Genomic DNA, 22,356 nt, shown 5'->3' with positions numbered 1-22,356 from the left:
CACTGTTTAGTCAGCTCTGCGATGAAGCTCTCACTATACAAGATAGTGCGAGTGAATAACTCGGTTTATGTCATGTCAATCTTATCTTACCTCCGTTTAAACAATACAATGCTTGATAATGGGAACATGCCAAAGTTCTGACAGCCCAACATACTGCCAGATGTATACATCAAATATCACCGTTTGATTGTTTATTTTGTTAGACATTAAAACTTAACAATCATTTAAGGGTTTGGGTAAGACATGTTTGTAAGTCCTAAAATAGATTACTTGATCACTAAAGCCTTAAAAGACTCATTTCGACAAAGGTTCTATTTTAACGACTAAGCTTGGAAGTCAGTTATTTTGAGAGGTTATCTTTACTGGATAGATCTGGATGAATAGTATTTTCGTTTTCTAAATTGGTTTGTTGAATAATGTTGCAATATATCACTTGGTCAAAAAAACAACTCAACCCATCCTCATTTTCCAACCTTCGCCGAAAAGAGGAAAAAGTCAATTTACACCTTAGTAATGAAAAATAATATTACAGACTTTTTGCTACCCTAACTCAACTCTCTCTCCAGCCACTTAAATCGTAGCATGACTAATGTAAATTATGAATATTAGATAATACTTACAAAGAATAGGATAGTCACAAAAACCAACATTCAAATATTACCAAACTTAAAAGACAAGATTCAATGTTAAAAATATATTAGATCAATTCAATGGGCATAAAATTAAAACCGATAATTTAACACCACAAGTGCGAAGTGCACACTCGAAAGGCATATGAATCAACAGTGAGTAACACCGGTGTAACTTCAATTATCTGGCCATGAAGTTAACTAACAGCTGGGAATGTAACTGATAACCAGACAAATTAGCAAGTCTCAAATAACAACATTGGCACACAGATATTGGCAAGTCCTTAACACATTGTGCTATATTATAATATATGAAGAAGATAACCACTCAACCACTATATGCTCTAAGTAATAAGATTTACTTTTCAAATAAAACTATTTTATAAGTTTATTGACTAGTCCAAAAAAAGTTTACTGATTTAGTTATTTTAAATTAACTAGTATAAGTTAGTCAAATAAAAAAAACATTATCTAAATATTTGTTCTGAAAAAACGTGAAAAAACTTCACATAACAACTAACAATACACCAAAACCCAACCTAGGTTGGAATACACTACAAAAAGTAGCAGTCAATTATATGCTGCTAAGAACGAGATCAAATTCCAGATCCCGAAACTTTGTGTATTGTTTTTAGCGAATTTCCCATATAGGGAATAAGCTATTACCATATACTCAAGGTAAGACCTGGACCCGGGATCGATTAACTTTTTCGTTTTGAGGTCCCTAGAGGCCAAAAACACCATCCGTTCAAATTCATAACAAAACAAATAATTTAGTATATTGAAGCATTATTATGCACCTAGTGGTTACGGAGTCAATTCCAAAAATATTTTAATTTAAAATTTCCCATGTTATTATTCTTATGGAGAATAAGTCAACTGTTGTAGTTTGCTTGTTTATGAACATATTTCGATCAAATTTGGGAAATGGATTATTTCTTACTAAGCTATTAACATTTTACAAAAAAAAAAAACAAAAAAAAAACACTTTTACCCTCCCTGTTGCAGCAAACTTAAGTACTTAAGTTAAACTAATTCTATTTAAATAAGGAAAAAAATGTGATATTTTTAAGGAGACGTTTTGTGTAAATCCAATCAGGCATATAGAAATTCACTTAGTCTGCAGGTTTGCTGCTGGGGGTATTTATTCTTACCATTATGATAGAAAATGTCCGCAATTAACCTTTAAACAAGCAAGCAGCCTACATACTGTCTTATAGGAGCAATGACCCAATAAATGATTCATCGAATGAATCATATAGTCACTACTCCCTATTCTTGCTGATAACTTTATGTTAACCTTTAAAACAAAGTGTAACACATTTTTGCACATTTGTGTACACAGGTTTTTCTCATTTTTGACCCTTAAAACATAAAATTTCCCAATATCTCTCTAGCCGTTCTTAAAGAGTAAAAACAAACAAATAATTCAGTATATCAAAGTGTTTTGTACAATTTTTGGTTACGGAGAAAACTCAAAAAATTATAATTTTAAAATTCCCATGTTATTTTTATGGAGAACTAGCTGTTGTACCCGTGCTTTGCAACGGGAAGAGGACACAAAATAGAAACATTTTAATCATTATCTCTTGCATATAATAGTTACAGATCCGCCAACGCTTTTAGAAACAAAAATTCAACTTTTATAGCCTTAATAGAAACGTTCAAGTTATGATTTTTAAATCTGGTAAGTAGTGGATACCACCATTTTGGTTTTGATTAATTTTAAATCTTGTGGAGGCTGATATGAGAAAAACTGACCAAATCTTCGAGTAAAACTTGAACATGATTTTCCAGATTTACCTTCAATTTCAAACAAATAATTTAGCATTAAAGACAGCAGACAAAACTAATATGATTATCAAAGCATCAAGGACTAAAAAATGTAATAGCAAATACGGAATATGTTTCATTGCATCTCTGATTCTACTATACAAAAATATCAACAAACAACTTAATATACAAACCAGTTCTTTTAATCAGTTCCATCGTCCATTGCCTTTACATTTTCACACTTACCATTAGGAAAACATAGTAACAGATATTTCATTGATTTTAGAAACAAAAGAACACTGTGTACTGCTTAGTTTTATGATATTTTCCTTGGTTTAATTTAATCAGTGGTGTGGCAAAACACAAACAATAAATTTATCAAATAAAGTAAAATTTGAACTGAAAGCTATGTTAAGATAAAATAAGAGTATTTTGTATTATAGATTTTAGAAAACAAAAATCAAAGACAATTTAGTTATTGATGGTATTCCTTAGTTTAATTTAAGCATAGGTTTAGCAAAACACAATAACTTAATTTACCTAAATATACATATAAAAAACAATGTGATGTGCAAATTATAGTTAATCTAACACATGTGAAGCAGTTTGAATTTATTTAAAGTAGCCTCCAAATTCATACAAAACATCTATACATTGTAATTTTCATACTGTTTCCATGAAAACATATCAATAATATTATTTTCACTTAAGATTATTAACTTAAGACGCTTTAAAAAATCCAAAGCAGAGCCGGAGTTGATACAGCAACGGTTATAAAATCTTTTTTTTTCTATATTCATTGACATAGTTTTAGAATAAATAATCCATGATAAAATGTTAGATCAAAATAAACCTACCTCATATTTATGGAAAATATTATTTCTTTGTATCAACTGTCTGAAATTGTGAAATATGCAGTTTAGCAGTTCTTCTTGTTTATATTTAAATGTCAAAGCAAATGTAAACAAACATTGTTAGTGTTCTCATCACAGCCATGGAGACCAATCAATATTTACTTTTAAAATGTTCACCTAAGAACTTTTAAAACCAAAGGGGCAAAGCCTACGGTCAGTATCGAAATGTGAATAGTCCTATAATGGTCCTTGGTATGGTAACTATATTTTTGTAAAATTTAAGCCCAGTTAGTTCAGTAGTTTTTGCACCTATTAGTAATACACATACAGAAGGACACCATTAGATTTTTATATAATAGTATAGATATTGTAAAATTTTTGTAGTTTGCTTGTTTATGGATATATTTTGAACAAACTTGGCAAATTTATTGATTTTATCCTAAGATGTAATTATTTTACTTAAAACACACTGTATTAGTTTCCTTGTAGCAGCAAACCGAGGTACTCGTTAAACCTTATGTTATTTAAATAGATTAATTGAAAATCATTTCAGGCAAATGGAAATTCGCTAAGACGGCAGGTTTGCTGTGGCGGGGGTATTTTTTTATCTGCTCCTTATTTTTCATAGTTGAGAGGGATCTTGATCACCAAAGATTAAAGATTACTTAGTTAATCTTGAGCTTAGCTTTATTTCGCCTTCACAGTTTCCAAATACTGTTCATTGGTTGGCCAGCAGAATTCGGTTGAAGATTAAAACTATCAAAAGAACACTATAACTATACTATTGCTATTTTATCACGAGGGTGTTATTGTTATAATATTTACTAGCTGTGTGCCGAGCGGTGAGTCAAGTTTCGAGAAGATTCCTAATCTGCTGGGTACCATAGCCAAACGGACGTACTATAGTAGACTACTAAAAACAAGCATCTGCAGTTAGTTTACTAAAAGGTTTAATAATAATGATGTTATCACCCAGAATCAAAAGGATTGCAAGCGCTCTTCATGGCGCTGTTCAATGCAATGGTATAGGAACAGCAATATCGTACTGAGAAATCCCAGCGGAGGTAGAGCGCACCATTAAGAATAATGATTATATAATTCAAATGAATAGCACTTCATTTTTATAAGTTTTTAGGGATTGCTCGTTTTAACCGACAGCTCTGGTCCCGTTAGGGTTGGTTAATACACTTTAAGGGTTGGTCTAGTGTACCATAGTTTGGTCTACATAATTCGTCACAAGAAATTAACTAAAAAATTATGTTCACCAACCATCATTCTAATTAAAATTATCCTTGCCGCAGCACAACTGCAGACTAAGGAAATTTCCATTTGTTTAAAAAGTACTTAGGTTTGCAGCAACCGGGAAGTAAAACTTTTTTGTATAATTTTGTTGTATGGTTTAAAATAAATAGATCTATACATTTGAAATAAAAACTTCACCAATATTTTAAGAATTTTTAATTTTATGAGGCCTTCTACCAGCTATGGGCATCATCAGACACATCACAAAACTGAAGGTTATGTTTATGTATAAAAAGTACAACGATAAATTTTAAAGAATGTAACATATGGGTAGTTAAAAATAAAAATCCTTCTGTTAAGTACATTTAGCTAAAATTCAAAAAGAAATTATATATGTATGAAAAATGAAAAAAACAAAGTAGAGTTAACACTTACAACTTTGTAAATTTAGAATTTAGTAACGTTACATTTTGAATTGGACCATTATCATTATTTACTAAATTGTCAATTTTATTTATAAATAATGATTCCCATGCATTTAGTTCATTGGATTTTGTTATATTTTGTTAGTAATTTAGTATTTTTGATTGATATTAAGTGGTCCGTTTCTAAATAATGTTTTGCTATTGCAGATTTTTCAGGTCTGTTGTGTGTTATGTAAAAAGTGTGTTCTTTAAATCTAGTTTTTACATTTCTTTTTGTTTGTCCAACATACTTCATCTCACAACTGTCACACTGAATTTGATAAATGCCAGATTTTGTTGTATTTTCTAATTTACTTTTTGGATTTCCAAGAATGTTTTTAATTTTGTTTTTCGTCTTAAATGAAACCATTAATTCAAACATTTTTCTGAAATGTTTTCTTGATAAATAAATAGATATATAGATCAATAAATATAAATAGATCCGTCAAATTTATTAGCAAAAAAACTATAAACAAGTAGACTACAACAGTTTACTCTTTCTCCATAAGAAAAACATGGGAATTTTAAAAGTATACTTTTAAAATTTTCTCCATTAGGCTACCTCTAACTGTACAAAAACGCTTCAATTTACTTAATTATTTTTTTTCCTAAGTTCTGCTTGATGGCTGCAATATTAACATTGGTCAAATGCATGTTTTGAGGACAAAAATTTTGAAAACCAATTTTTGAACTACTTTAAAAGCCCTTAACATCTTGTTCCTAGCTATGTACCAGATCTTGCTGGTTCTCAAACTGAATCAAGTTTATCTAGCACTACACTACACTACATTAGTTTACTCATTCGTGCCAATTTCATATTGGATCAAAAATACATACATTTATACAGGGGAAATTGGCAAAACTACTAAAAAAACCAATCAAAATCAACCACAATACGAAAGTGCCTATTTTGATATTCACCATAGTTATAAGAGTAGTACTCGTCGTAATGTAGTTTCCGCCCCTTCTTCCATGAGAGCAGGTCCGTGCTATGCATGTCTACAGACGTACTTCACTACAGTGTCCTAGAGTTAGACACAGAAGCCCCACAGTTGCACATTGATTCCACTTAGCAGGCCCGTGCCCCCCTCCCCCCCTGCCATTTACACCACACAATCCACTTCATGTCTCACGGTTTTGACTTTTATCTGGGCGTGATGACCTAATTGTTGATGGTGTTGACTCAATGCCCGTACGTTGGTGTTTAAAATATCTATTATAAGATTAACTGGATAATAAGACACAACCATTTAGTTTGAACTTCAAATTCAAGTAGTACTGTAATTAATTAGTGATAATGCACAAACAACTAAGGTTGACATGCTTCAACCCAGAGTCCACCCCCTTCCACTATTTACGGAGCTAGATAATTTATCTGGAGGTAGCACTAGTTTAGGGTTTGACTACTTCAAACATGCAGTTGGTTTTGTTACGTTGGTAGTGTCCAAGACCGGAGAACGTTATAGCCGATTTCTTTCAGTTTTGGCAACAGCTCGGTACTGAAAAATCCAATTGAAGCCATTTTTGTCAAATTTAACCAACTGTTTTTTAGTAAAGTTAACACAGACATAACAAATATGATTTATTGGATGTTAATGTGGTTGGTCTTGTTTTAATTTTTTTTACTTATCATATTCCATCACAGGAAACCACAAAATTTCTGCCAGTGGAATGAAGTCCCCTCGATATGTGCTACTAGAAAAGGCCCCACTAGAAAAAACAGGCCATGCTGCAGGATCCATGACGTCACACTAGTGGATAGATTTCATTGATAAATTCAAATTCATTGCCATCGCCATTCCCATCTGTTTTAGGTAAATAAACAAGCTGGCTGTTTGTAAGATGTTAATGGTAAGAGTTTAGTACAACTATCCACCACTGTGACGTAGTGTTGCGCTGCCCGTGCTGCAGCATGGCCTGTTTTTCTAGTGGGGCCTTGTACTAGCCCAGTCAATGAAGATAAATATATGGCCGATGTCGAAACAAATTAGCGACAAGCAAAACTATATACCAATCGTTAGTACCCAAATAGATATACATCTTCCGAAAAGTTCCTAAATATCCCCCAGTGCTTTCCCCACCAATTCCCCTTGGTCAGCAATTGCATGGTTTTACTAAAACGCGTCTAGATTAAGTACTAGTTGTCTAATTCGGTAAAATAATAAGCTTGTCTTTAGAACTAAATTTCCTACAAAAAATATCATATACATGTTTACCGTAAATCTAATAGTTTTCCCGTAATTTTAGTATAATTGATGAAATTGTGAAAATATTGACACTGTTATTCTGGATTTTTTTCTGTATTTTTTTATTCGTGAGAAATTCAAAAAAAATATTTTATCAATGGGTTGTAGAGCGTTTTCTTACGAACACATACATATATAAGTCCAGGATTCTGATGTAAATGTGGGCAGTAGTGTAGCCTAAATAGACAATAGTGGGAGCGCTCGGCGGGCGACCCTGCAGAGCCGCACCCCTTGACCGTTGAGTATTTATATATAAATAAATGTGGACAAATGTGATTGCATGTTTGGGTTGATAATTTATATTATTTGTGATGCTATATTATCCTCATTTACGATTCTTGCAATGAAATGCGATCCCTTACTGTTCATTAAATGAACTAAGGAACCATAATTTTATTTTTAAGAAAAGTGTATTGTGCAAAACGAAATAACAAGTTTGCCAGTTTTGGTTTTGAGCACACTAAAACCCAACACAGAAGGGTGCTTGCTGTATTCAGCTATCAGCGACAATAGTATTATTTGTATTTAGTTCGCGTCTAGTTAAAGTTTGTCGGCCTCCTCCTATTGGCCGTCCTGGTCGACGTCTTATAGTCTCCATTATGTCAAACGATTTTTTGGTTATGTTGTAATTTTGTGCAAATAAAACTGGTTTAAAACAGTGAAACATAAATCTTTTCAACTAATCTAATAAATCCTTATAGCACATGTCTCTAATTTTAGTATAACCAGCTGTTTAAAATATTAGTGTTAATTTCAAAGTACAGTAGAGTCCCGCGAACTAGGCACTAGATAACCCGGCAGTCTGGATAACTCGGCCATCACCTAGCTCAGAAAATTAGTGATTTTTTGAGTCCGAGTTAAACATGGACACAAGCCAGCTCATTTGCAACTCGTACTAAGGATTTGTTGTACTATATCTGATGACTTAATACTGACTTGTAATATAAATCTAATTGAAAAAGGCGGTTAAAAAGCTTAAAAACTGTATTGCTCTTATTTTTAACTCTAGTTCCCGATAACCCGGCATTTCACAAACTCGGCACCCTTCCAGTCCACATTACGCCGAGTTTGCGGGACTCTACTGTATTCATCTGTTTAAATATAAACAAACATTTTCTCCCTAAGAATAACATGGGAACTTTGAAGGCCACTGAGGCAGAGTCCTGATGGAATTCAGAAGTTGTTTTGTTTGATGGCAAAACTACATGCTAAGACCTTTCTAACGACACCCTGGACATGGTGATCGGTAGCACCAATTGTCCAAAACAATTATGACAAAAATATGCCTAGCGTATTAAATATATAGAAAATAATAATATTACTCTGTCTAAATATTCAACTTTTAACATATGTTTTAGATGCAAAACCCTTGACAAAGATTAAATTTTACTCTAAATAAAAATGAAATAAAACAACAGTTTTAAAATATACACATTTGTGGTTACTGTTGGTTTTTCAACTAACAATTTTTTTATTTTTTCATCCAAAGGTCGGGGGAGACTACTCTTATACATCAATTGGGTCTGATTGTGTGACCGATTGTCCATAAGTAGGACTGGCCAAAGTCCATTGGCATTGTAACGTCATTTAAATATACTCCTTGCTCTGCCAAAACAACCCTTTAAAGTTAGAACCCTTTAAAGTTATAACAGTAATTAAGGCTGTAAAAGGGAACATTAGTAAAATTCTATGCCACTTAATAAATTCCTCTTTTGTGTCTGGAATTTTTCCAAGGAAATTAAAACAAGCTAAAATAATACCTTTACATAAGAAAAATAACTTGACAAATGTATCTAACTATCGACCAATATCCGTGCTCCCTGCTATCTCTAAGATATATGAAAAAGCAGTATACATTCAATTTTCCAAATTTTTAGAACAATTTAATCTTTTAGATGATAACCAGCATGGATTTCGGAATGGAAGATCGGTTGTGAGTGCTGCTGTATCTTTTATTGAAACTGTAATTGAGTCGTTTGACAAGGGAAAATGTACAACTGGTATTTTTATGGACCTATCTATAGCATTCGACAGTGTTAGGCATTCTACTCTACTTGAAAAACTTCAAAGACTAGGAGTAGCAAAACGAACTCTTAATTGGTTTACGTCATATCTCACTGAAAGATCTCAATACGTAGAAATAACTCACTTGACAAATTACAATAGAATTATTAAATCATGCTCAACTTATAAGCCAATAGTTTTCGGAGTGCCACAAGGCTCAATATTAGGACCCCTGCTGTTTTTGTGCTATCTATGTGGAATGAAAGATTCTTTAATATATAATAAAAATTCAACACTATGTCTGTATGCTGATGACTCAAATTTGGTGATATCATCCAACTCAATAGAGCAAACAGAAATGTTCGCTTATGTAGAATTGGAAAGTATTGGAAATTTTCTTAATAACCACAACTTGATGATGAATTTACAAAAAACGAAATTTATAAATTTTAAGACAAAACAAAATAGACAGAAGGAGCCAATAACAATCAGCTATAACTTACAAAATATTGATGAAGAAATTAGTATAAATTTTTTGGGTATAACACTAGATCAGCACTTGAATTGGGATAAACATGTCCACAAAATTTTAAGTAAAATTAATTCCGGAATTCATGCTTTATCAAGTATGTCTTTTTACTGTGATTTAAAAACTTTAAAAAATATATATTTTGCACATGTGCATTCACATATCACGTTTGGCATAGCACTCTACGGCTCAACAAAAATATGTAATCTAGATAGCATTTTAAAGGAGCAAAAAAGAGCGGTTAGAATCATGCTTAAGCTGCAGCGTGATGAGTCAGCTAAAGAGCATTTTAAGGACCTAAAAATCTTTACTGTTTAAGGGCAGTATATATATGAATCAATAATAATTGCAAAAAAACAAGAAGTATATTCGGAACCAAAAGAAAAATCCCATTCTTATAATTTAAGAAATAAGAATGAAAATGTACAACCACATAGGACTAAATTTTTTGAAAAGAGACCATCCTATGCAGGTAATAGATTTTTTTAATTTATTCCAAAAAATATTAAAAAAGAAACAGATCCAAACAAATTTAAAAAAAATATTGAAAGAGTTTTTAATAAATTTGGCAATTTATTCATTTGACGAGTTTTTTCACCTCCCTCAGTCGCTATGATAAATTATCTTACTAGATTTGTAAAATGTATTTGTTGTTTTTATAACCATTCCTCATGATTTGCTGTTTTTTATCCTTTTGAACTATTTTGACACTATTTTTATTGTAATTATTTTGACACTATTTATTGTACAATGTACATAAAAATGAATAAAGATATTTGAATTGAATTGAACCCTTAGGAGAGAGGGATTATTGAAAAACTAATATCTTTTGGGAAATTTTTCATCAGGACCTTTCATTCAAGTATTCGGTAGATAGGTAAGCCGCTTACTTTGAGTTCTGAGGATATCAAAAGTGTTGTAAGATGTGTTTTTTATTCATGTAACCAAGCAAGGGGGAGCGAGCTGGTCTAGTAGTTAAGAGTGTGGGATTTCAATCGCTGAGATGTCGGGTTCAAATCCCACCACATCACTAATGGATTTTATCTAAGTGATATTGCCGCAACCCCTTGGTCTAGCCGTGCCTAACGTCTTAGGACTAAAAAAACCAAGCAAGGTAGTCATAGTGTGAGTGTATTTGATTGGCAACACAACACAACGAGTGACTAATCCTGAGCCAGAAGCCTTGTGAGCTCTTGAAGGCACGAGTCTTCACCACATGTGCAATCTGTGCAGTCAACTACTCAACTGATTTATTGCATGCAAACTGTGTTGGCTTCATCTTTAAGTGATTTTATTTCAAACTATGGAAATCGGTTTAAGAAGACTACATTCAACTCTAAACTGTTCTTTTATGTAGTTAAAAACACAGCAAATGTTGTAAATGAAACTTAATTGTTAGAAATATTTTTATAATTTTTTTGGCATAAATAATTTTTATACAATTGCATTTTGATGATTTTGATGATAACATCGTTTTCCAACCTCAAATTTAGAACAAAAGAATAATGATCCGCTGATTTTTTATTTGCTCACAGAAAGCTCTAATGTACATCTTTCACATGCTTTTTATTTTACAATGTCATTCAGTGCTTTCTATTTCAGTGCCAATTGTCCAAACGCTAATTTTGTAATGCTCTGACAACTTAGGATTTTGTGAAAAGTTTTAGAACACCTCTAGCCTTTTTTGCAAGAGGGTTGGGGGTTTTAAAACTATATCATGATAGTTTGGTTGCAAAAAACTGGACGTGGATGGAAATGAAAATCACCCAAATAACAGGATATCTTCAATGACAAGTCTCCCGGAATTCAATACTTGGATAGAAACATCATTGCTTCCCAATTTATAGAAACTAGCTGTTACCCACGTGCTCCACCCCATTTTACTACATTAGTATTAATAAAACTATTGATTGGTTAAGTTAAGATGAAATAAAGAAAGCAGAATACAAACAAATAACAGCTGAGGTATTTTTAACATTAGGTAAATGGAAAGTTCCCTTTGGAAAGAAATTACGACCTTATAGGGCAACTTATGAAATAATGGATAATTTTGCGCAAGGTTTCTCGTCATGACGAACATTTTAAGTATATGGTTTATGGGGGTGTGACTTGTAGTTTTCTCAAAAGTTCATGGGTACTTTTGGCTTTATATATAGATTAAAAATGTAATAAACCATGTGGATAAATAACCAAGTAAACCTTGTTTTGCTTGATATTTTTCCAGAGGCCTAATGGACAACCAAATGCTAAACTTAAACAAAATAAAACCCAAGATATTTCAAGCTATCCTTGTAGTACAGCTGAGGACTTCTACAGTCAGGACATCATATTAGAAAACTCACCATGATGGTGATGGTGGGTAGGGTTGTCTATGATGCGTATCTGTCTGTCGGGGAAAAGTGGTTCCCCGTCGGGTCCCCCCACCCCTGGCAGCTGTAGTACTGCGGCACGCTCCTCCCCCGGCGACCGGGGGAAATACAGCGGCATCAGGACCTCGTAAATGCCACCTGTAACAAACACATCACTGTGGAGAACTTGTACAGGTGTGTATATGATGGTAAAGTTGCAGTGGGTGTTGCTTCCGCCTTGGGTAGGTAAGGAGTTTTGTCAGACTGCATCACAAGTTATTCACCTGTCGAAGCTGGGGGTGAGGTTAACTTTCCAGAGGTCGCATCACAGAATCAAGAATCAAGAGCTTTATTGTTGTTGACCTTTTACAAGGAATAGACATATTAAATATAAATAAGAACTAAAACTATAAAAAATAGTGGGTTATAAATTAAAAATCAATATTAACATTGGAAACTAAATAGGCTACTCTGTTATACAATAGTCTGGATATTGATGAGCCACTCAAACATTTTAGTCTTAAACCCATTAAAAAGAATAAATGTTCTTGCCAGAACTAATTTATTAAAATTCGTATGCTATTTATTTTATGGCAGTTATCTCTTTTGACCAATCTATGTGCAGGGATTACAGTAGACTCCCTCTCACCCGGACACCTTTTAACTGGACATCGGTTAAACGGAACAGTCGACGGAAATGACATCTCTTTAACCGGACAATTATTATCGGTACATTGGTTTAACCGGACTAGATCGGCAGGAAGTGGGCGTACTGTAACGACTGTTCTTGTGGGAAAGATTTGAGACCAGTGATCACATGTCTAAATACAATGCTCTCCTAAATTTAAGTCGAATATCACCGTAAACGGTCCATTTTAATGAGTTTTTGGGGACGTCGGCTTAACCGGAAAAACCGTTATCCGGGCTGGCCTCGGACCCGAGGAGTCCGGATAAGAGGAAGTCTACTGTACTAGATTGGATTTGCCTCTTGTACTGTAAGATTTTATACACTCACTACAAGTGAATTGACGAAGATTAGCTTTAGTGTAGAGGAGTATGTGAAAAATATACAAATTTACCACGGCCATAATATTAAGGTTTATAAAAAAGTCGTTGAAAGCTATCCACAGGGCCAGCCCCACAGATTGTTTAACTTTTTAACTTTTGTTTAACTTTTTTTGTATTAACTTTTTTTGCAATAAAAGAATGTCATGGATGTGGGGAGAGTGTCCCTATAGTATGATCAATCTTGTAAGAAATATGCGATTGAAAAAAACCTAAATAAGTAATCCGAAGGTATTCATTACAAAAAAAATTTCTGAGTTTCCAAATTAGACAATTTACTCTGGAAATCTTTTTAGATGTGATTTCTATGTGTGTGTGTCAATTTGGTATCCTTATAATTTTACTGATTTTAATTCATTGTCAAGTGGGGATATACTCGAAAGAATTTTCTGTGTTTTTTCTTGATTACACATAAATTTATTTGAAGAAAACCAATTTAGTGCTGATGTTATTGATTCATTAGTAATTAAATCAAGGTCATGGATATCTCTATGTGTTGCAATCAAAGTTGTGTCATCGGCATATACAACAGTGTCTATGTCAATATTCCTCGGCAGGTCGTTTATCGAGATTAAAAACAAGAAGGTTCCCAAAACTGAGCTTGTGGAACAACTACTTCAACCAATCTTAAGTCAGACTGACTGCCTCCAAGAGATACATACTGTTTTCTATTGTTTAAATAGGATTTTAACATTTTTAAATTTTCACCTGTAATACCATAAAATTCAAGTTTTTTTGAATAAAATATCAAAAGGTACAGAGTCAAAAGCTTTTGTAAGATCAAATAAAATGAAACAGTTTCTTTATTTTCAAATGCATTTAGAGATTTATTAAACATTAATAACTTAGTATAAAATAAATAAATTTACCAAGTTTGATAAAAATATATCCATAAACAAGCCAACTACAACATTTTACAATATTCTCCATAAGAATAACATGGGAATTTTAAAATAACAATGCTTATTTTCTCTGTAACCAATAATTGTACAAAAACTCTTTGATGTAATAAATTATTTGTTTTTTAAGCTCTTTAAAAAAGGTCTTTTTGGCCTCTGTGGACATCTAAATGAAAAAGTAAATCGGTCCCGGGCCTAGGTCTTACCAAACCACCTACGGTAATAGCTACTTCCCTGGAAATTCACTTAAATCAAACAACATAAGGTGCATGAACATAATTTATTTTTGAGCAACATTTTACATCATCACAATAAACTTAGCCAATTTCAGCTAAAGAGTTTATTCAAAACTGTATCTGGCTCTCAGTGTAATTGGATTTGGACAAACCATGTACTGTAGCGCAGCAGTCACAAAGCATTAAGCAAATGCAACTGTAACATTGTGATTGAGGTGCATTTCAAAGTTTCTCAAAACAAACAAACAGCTTATATTATAATCTTAAAACCGTGATACATTTAATTTTGTTATTTTGTGTTATCTAGACACAATTGGCATTTTTAAGGGAACAGTCCATACTCTGGTCTTGTTACTATCTATCATTAACCTGTTGTTGGGTAGCATCCTTAATTGACAGCTCAGTTACAAATGGCATCTTGGTCCAGAATCGATCTCGCTTGAGATTGAGCTAGGTCGATCGTGATCAAGGTCAATTCTAGACCTAGATACCATTTTTTGTTAGGATATCAATTAATGATACTATCAAACAAAATACCAGAATCATAATCATTCTGATTTACAGAAGCTAAATAAAGGTTTGGACTGCTCGTAAAGAACACAAAACAACGTCAATTGCGTAGTGACAAACTTACCGTCACAGCTGTCCACTGCCAGGACAATGGTGTCTAGGCCTTTGACCCCCGTTTTTTGTTGCTTCTCTAAAAACCTTCTGATAGTCCCTGAAAAGCATCATCACATATATACTTAGTTTAAGTTACTTTACTTACTTACTACATATTTACTTACTAAGTTTACTTTGTTAAAGTTGTATGTATTTAAGAATAACAAATTAATCAGGCCAAGTCAAAAACCTTCTTTTTAATTTGAAGATATTATGTTGAATAAAACATTACTTTTTTGAAAATAAAAAGACTGACACGAAAAAAATATAAAAGAAACATCTTAAATATAAAAATATAAAGAAAAAAAAAAAAAAAAAAAAAAACTAAGTTTATAATAATTTCACTTCATTTTAATGTTGTGATGAATATATAATACATGATACCTTGATCATTTTCTAAGGTCAAGAAAACATCATCGTCTTCCGCGATGATGGTTAAATCCCGAGTACCTTCCACGGTAACAGAAATGTCATCATCATCACCACCCTTGATAGCAGAAACATTACTATCGTCAGCCACGGTCACGGTACAATCTTCACTATCTCCCATGGTCGTGCTTTCATCATCATTATTGTCTCGGGCAGTCACAAAAACATTGTCATGGTCACTCACAGTCACGGCAAAATCTTGAATATCTCTTGTGTGGTCATCATTATGGTCTTCCGTAGCCATGGAAACGTCATTATCGACAATCCTAAATAATATCTCCTGCAATTGCGTGGTCATTATCATTATCTTCCAGTCATGTAAACGTTATCATTGTCATCTGCGATCGGGGCAATCAAGATTTAACCATCTATTCTTTTCAGGTACTGTATCATCAGGACATGGTTCTTCACCACGGACAGAGGTGCCCATCCCCCCAAACCCAGAGGCCCAATCTCCCCCCAAGCCAAAGGAGCAGTCCCCCCTAATTTATGCTGCCGTCTACTTAAACCTACCCCCCCCCCCCCCCGGCAATTTATCTAGCAATTTCCCCTTTACCTCATAAAACGAGCAATTCAAGTATTTAGTAAACTTGAGGTCAAGAAACGGCATTTAACAATACATCATTATATCTAACTAATGGACGAATTAGAAGTTTTTCAATTTACAATTCAGAAACTGTATTGTCAGCCAAAATGTGCTCAGTATTGCAATAGACGTCTTCAAAACGTTCAACAATATATTCGGTGAATTGCTCTACTCCAACACAATACTGTAACTGTACAATATAATTAGGTGGCGTTAAATCTTACAGGGCTTAAGAATTCAAACAGCTTTAAGAGCATTAATAATACTCTGGCAAAAAGTATCTTGTTTCGAAATTATAGGCAGAGAGTCACAAAATAGGGCAGACTTGTTGCTCGCCACTCCTAGGCTGCCTTCTACAAAAATCGCCGGGCAAAATACACAAAACACCTTAATTAGGATTATTATGTACAAGGATAGGGATCAGCTAGCTTACCTGGTAGATAGAGTCCAGATTAGCCTTGATTACACATAAAAACACATGACACAACACAGAAAAACTTAATATTTCGTCCCAGTTAGGGACTTCATCAGAAGGGAGAAGAAAGAAAACTGGAAAAACTTGAAAAAACTGAAAAAACTGAAAAAAACTGGAAAACTTTTTATGTGTAATCAAGGCTAATCTGGACTCTATCTACCAGGTAAGCTAGCTGATCCCTATCCTTGTACATAATCAGCCAATTGGCCTTTCCTTAACTCACAACACCTTAATTGCCACCAGCACAAAAGGTTTTTGTGACAAAGTAATCTTAATTCATTTTGATAGCCCCAGGATTGCCTTTTATGACTAATAATGGTAGAAACGCATCTTGTCAGACAATCCTTAATAATATATGTACGGTAGTGTCAAATTTTACTTGCTACATATGTTTTTGCGGTTATTTAACTCTACCATCGTCAGGCTTACAAAAGGATCCACTTCTGGAGGTATCGTCAGAATATGTTACAAACTATGGTGGGAGGGCTAAAAACATTTAACACAAAACACAAAACTATAACTGATAGGCCTATCAATTCACGCGAGTACATTGCCGTGGGCAGGACTGGAAGTAAGATCAGGTTCAGGTTATGACGGACCGACGTGGTCTCTGGATTGTCATCTGCGTTTTCAACAGCTGATATTGGACTAATTGTAGTGACAGAGGAGAGTGTTGAAAATATAATGGGATCATGGAGATAAATATAGCTCAGTGAATAGGTTTCATAATTGAGTTTTCCATTCAAAATTATTGCCAATAATAACCAATTTATACGCTGGATATAAATGATGGTCTCGAAATTCTACAGTACTGCGCAAAAGGAAATTTATTAAATACTTTTATTAAATAAGAGTTTGAAATATATAAATACATAAAACTAGGGACAGCACACAATTTTTGAGTGAAAACACTCAACAAGTTATGAATCCCATTATATTTTCAACACTCTTCTCCGTCACTACAATAGTCCAATATCAGCCGTTGAAAACGCAGACGACAATCCAGAGACCAGGTCGGTCCATCATAACCTGAACCTGATTCAGTTTACTTCCAGTCCTGCCCGTGGCAATGTACCTACGCGTGAATTGATAGGCCTATCTGTAATTGTTTCGTATTTTGTGTTAAATGTTTGTAACGTATTCTGACGACACCTCCAGAAGTGGATCTTTTTGTAAGACTGACGATGGTGGAGTTAAAGAACCACCAAAACATGTGTAGCAAGTAAAATTCGACACTAGTACATATTAAGGATTGTCTGAAAAGGTGGTTTTTACCATTCTTAGAAGTAATTTTAATTACCAATGGCAAAATGTTGTTGGTGTTGATAGTGAGCTACTTAGAAAGACTTTAAACTGCTTATACAAGATTACATTCATTATGTCAGCTAGCAAAAAAATATCCCCCCCAAAATCCCCCTAAAAAGTCCTCCCCCCAAAATTCCTGTGGCGCAAACGCGCCACAGTACCCCCCCCTCTGGGCACCCCTGACCACAGACGTATTTTCATAGATCTGAATTTATTAATATTGCTTGTGCCTGAATTCTTCAAGTTTCATAGTTTAGGGGTTCAATTCGGTAATTTAGAGTACTAGACATTTTGTGAAAATGTTATGAGATTTTACAAGAGCAAAATTTTATTCTTCAACCTACACTATAATACCTATTTTACTTGGCAATATATTACATTCATGAGTCTAGAGCCCTCTGGGCCCAAAACCTAAATGGGAGAGCATTTTAAATGTGGAATTTTCTAAAAAACTCATGAATATCAAATTAATTCAGACAGAATAGGAAAATGCATGCATTGCATGTTTAAAGTAACATTTTTACTCTCTATAGAGTAAAAATCATTTTTAGTCCCTAGGGAGTAAAAATCTGCTGTTGTAAAAAGTTGTAAATTTCGATTGTGGCAATTGTATCAATCGAAATTATTTATCAATTGATTTATTAGTCAAGGTGTTAGCCTATTGTTGTCGACCGTTCGACATATCGATGGTATAATAAACTGTAACACAATTGTAATAGACGAATCGATTGAATCACTTACTAAACAGCTGCTTATTTGCATTAGCAGAATTTAAAAAAAGCTGGAAGTCGTTTTAGAGGTTATCTTTACATAAAAACTATTTCGTTTTCTAGCTTAGTTTGTTAATTAATGATGCAATATGACGAAAAGTATAGTTCACCACACGGGCAAAAATTGTCTTTTTAACCCGGTCAAGCCCTCAATTTCCGACCTCGGCATTTAATGTACAACATTGCAAACCAATTTTATATGACCAAGTTACACCTTGGTACTGGTGCTGAAATTTAGATTTTATCTGTTTGGCAATTCTAATTTAAGGTTAAACTTCTTGTAACGTAATTCCCCTCACAGTAAAAAAATATGTAAATTTAGTCTTACATTCAACATTTCAGGGGCTAGAAACATGGATCTTAATTGATAATACTGCCACCATCTAGGTCCAGCCTTAGGCAATGTGTAAAACAATTCTGGGCTAGAACCTAGCGTCCTAGGATATCTACTGGTATTATAGCCAACTGTAAAAACACAGTTGGGGTTTGCTCAGAACTATAGATGAAAAACAACATTGTGAACATCTACTTGCAGTATCTTTAGTTTCTACTTACTCAGTGCTATATGAGCACCCTCATCCGGTGGATAGTTACGGTGGACAGAGTTAACAACACAAAGCCCCAGTGTCTTCAGCTTCAGTTCAACAGCTTTCAACAGCACATTCCTAGTAAAACACAAAATATTATCAAAAGGTCGACGTCAGATAGTAACAAGACCAGGGTTTGGCCCTTAAGCGTCATAAATGCAACTGGTGTAGATGAACAATAACATTTTTACATTCAACAAGGATGATGTTCAAGATTGGAAGAAGTGGAGACGGTTAGTTTAGGAGGCCAAATTCTTGGATTCAAATGGCCATGAGAGTAAGGGAGGGAAACAATTCCATTCCTTCTACCTGCCCCTTCCGATTAAACAACAGCTGAGGTTCAACAAGACGTCAACGGCTGCATAACATTGTCTAAGTTTCATTGTAAACAACTACCCACCAACGAGCTAATAAACTACTCAAAAGATAGTTTCGTCTGTGTTAGCTAGCTGTAGTTAAAATAGAAGAGCTCAATGTCCCATGTAAAAAATACCATTGATAAGTTTACTATGCGATTCAAAATCACCCCTTTAAACTTGTAGTAAAAAAAACAAAACACACTTAACTTGTACCTGAATTTATGGTGTGTTTGTTTAGTCTTGAAGTAGGCCTACAGGTACCGGTATTTAGAACACTTGTATAGGAAACATCTATACAATGTGTTTTTTTTTAACATTATCTTGCAATATCTTTTACCCTAATATTCACATAATTGCAAAGTACTAAAGAGAAATAATCGACAAGAACTAGTATAAGGAAGTTTTGCAGGGAGGAAGGGGTTAAAGTTTCCCAAGCTAAGAGAGTAGGGGCCTCCTTAGGGGGGGGGGGATGAGTAGGCCCTTGAAGTACCTTCAGTAGCTAGAATCCTAAATGTGGCACGCCCATTAGGGAAATAACTTTTTAATGATCTAGGTTTTCTTTACTTCATCCTTGCATGTACTTTTTATGTTGCGATTTCCTACGAGTCAGTCAAATATGTGTCAGACACTTTTAATAGCACCTACTCAAGATTACTACAGATTAACTGGCACATAATCTAACTTTTATTGAAGTTTTCATTTGTTTGTGATAATAACTATCAACTTACTTAAGTTTTCATAAGGTAGAAGAAAGATAAGAGTAATATTTTTTTCAAATAGTCTATAAACATATCTTATCCACTATGACTTTAATTTTGATTAATTTTAAATCTTGTGTAGGATAATAAAAGAAAGATTACCAAATTTTCGAATAACATTTTCACACACAGATTTACCGCCATCTCTCTTATTTACATATATCTTTTCTTTATTTTTGACATTTCAAAATTCAATCTTGAAGTTTCAACACTACGAATTATAAAATTTAAATGAACACATTTTTGTAGGTCAATCTTCTTTAAATTAACAAATACATAGGCTATTGTAAAATGCAGTAGGTAAGTACCTTAAATATTAAATATATATATATATAAAAAAACAATATACAAATTCTCAGAAAAATCAAGAAGTTTAAGAAGAGAAAATTAGAATTACAGGACAGTGTAGTGTGTTAGCGTTAGCTCAAATTAAATGATATTTTTTCTATATTATTCTCCTGGTTACATATTTGTATTTAATACCAGCTAAATCCATGTACTGTCAAGGTCATACAATGTAACATAACAAGGCCTGATAAAATAAACTAACCCCACTGGTTTTTCCGGCACAATACCTCCCCTATTGCTACTACGATCACCCATCACACAAAGTATCTTGCCAGTTGTCATACTATCTCTGTACCCGATCTCGTAGGCCAAAGAAGTTTTAAAAAACATTTTTTAAATGGCAAAGTTTTTGTCAAATACATAAACGTTTTTAACCAAGCCAAAATGAAAGGACAACTTATTGTAAACTATATAAAGAATATTTAAAAAATAGCTTTAACAAAAACTATGTTTTAGACTATAGCACATTCTGTGACTCATTCAACTCTTAAAAAAAAAGAAAGAGACATAGTTGGTCGATGTGGGATATCTACTTCAGTATCCAGAAACCAATGGTAGTACGCAACAACATTTTAAGTTGATTCACTTATTAGGTAAGGTTAGGCACAGAAATCTCTTTCTACCTCACCCTCAACAATTGCCCTCCAAACTCCATAAAATTACCAATATAAAATATTTAAATAAACACTGGCCTTTGAATATCTTTTCCTTTTTTCCTACCTGTAACACGTATGTAGGGTGCTCTCTGCCGCAGTCTGATATCTTATGTTGTACAGAGGGCCGACAGTGTGTATCACGTACCGGGCTGGCAGTTGGTGTCCCTGAGTCACTTTCACTTCACCTGTACGACAGTCTGCCAACATAACAGAGATCTCACAAACAGTAAGTCACATTGACTAACAAAATATACTGAAGTAATTTTTTTGTCCTAGGACGCTAGGCAAGAGCCCGGAACTGCTTTTCCCATTACTTCATGCTTACAGCATTATCACTTAAATCAAATCTATTGGTGATTTGGCGGGATTTGAACCCAGGACCTCAGGGACTGAAATCCTACGCTCTACCACAAGACCTGCTTGCTCCCAACAAATACTAAAATAGACACTAATCTATATACAAGGTGTCCCGGAACTCTCTACCAATATTTTAGGGCATTGCTCCTGGGTAAGAAACCTGCCTAAATATCATATATTTAAATTGTCCGGAAGTCCTTAGTTACTCACACAGCCACCATTTTGTTTTTTCAGTTATAAATTTTTTTCTAAAGAATGGTAAAGCATACGAAATGGAAACTTTGCACAAACATTTATGACAACTAGACAAAGCTACAAAAAAATTATGACGATTTTTCAAATTCATAAAACAAAATGGCGGCAATTTAAAATTTTGTTTCTTAATTAACTCAAAAACTGTTGATTTTACAAAAATTGTAAATGGCCGCCATTTTGTTTTATGAATTTTAAAAATTTTCATAATTTTTTGGTAGCTTTGTCTAGTTGTCATAAATCTTTGTGCAAAGTTTCCATTTCGTATGTTTAACCATTCTTTAGAAAAAAATTAATAACTAAAAAAAAAACAAAATGGCGGCTGTGTGAGTAACTAAGGACTTCCGGAAAATTTAAATATGATATTTAGGCATGTTTCTTACCCAGGAGCAATGCCCTAAAATATTGGTAAAGAGTTCCGGGACTTTTTACTAAAAAGAACATAGTTTAATGCAAGCTACTCATAGAGCTCAAGTCTACAATTCTATTATCTCCCTTAGTTTTGTTAGTGTAAAAGTTACT

The 22,356-nt window shown here is 33.6% G+C and overlaps 1 protein-coding gene across 2 annotated transcripts in view; it reads right to left on the bottom strand.

Annotated features, from left to right (window-relative positions):
* The window catches only part of LOC128988612 (protein GDAP2 homolog), a 75,790-nt gene that overhangs the window by 43,923 nt on the left and 9,511 nt on the right, over positions 1-22,356 (bottom strand). For both annotated transcript variants that reach the window (XM_054410065.1, XM_054410064.1), the window contains 4 exons: positions 21,290-21,422; positions 19,073-19,182; positions 14,924-15,010; positions 12,084-12,248 (listed from right to left, as the gene is read on the bottom strand). In XM_054410065.1, the coding sequence (XP_054266040.1) occupies positions 12,084-12,248; positions 14,924-15,010; positions 19,073-19,182; positions 21,290-21,422 (495 nt within the window). The remainder of the gene's footprint in view (positions 1-12,083; positions 12,249-14,923; positions 15,011-19,072; positions 19,183-21,289; positions 21,423-22,356) is intronic.

Source organism: Macrosteles quadrilineatus, unplaced genomic scaffold, assembly GCF_028750875.1.
Source record: "Macrosteles quadrilineatus isolate MER2022 unplaced genomic scaffold, UCM_ALF_1.0 Scaffold_3__2_contigs__length_128488019, whole genome shotgun sequence".
In the NCBI taxonomy this organism is placed as follows: Eukaryota; Metazoa; Arthropoda; class Insecta; order Hemiptera; family Cicadellidae; genus Macrosteles; species Macrosteles quadrilineatus.
Note: the sequence above shows the minus strand (reverse complement) of the source record. Positions and strands in the feature narration are given on the sequence as shown.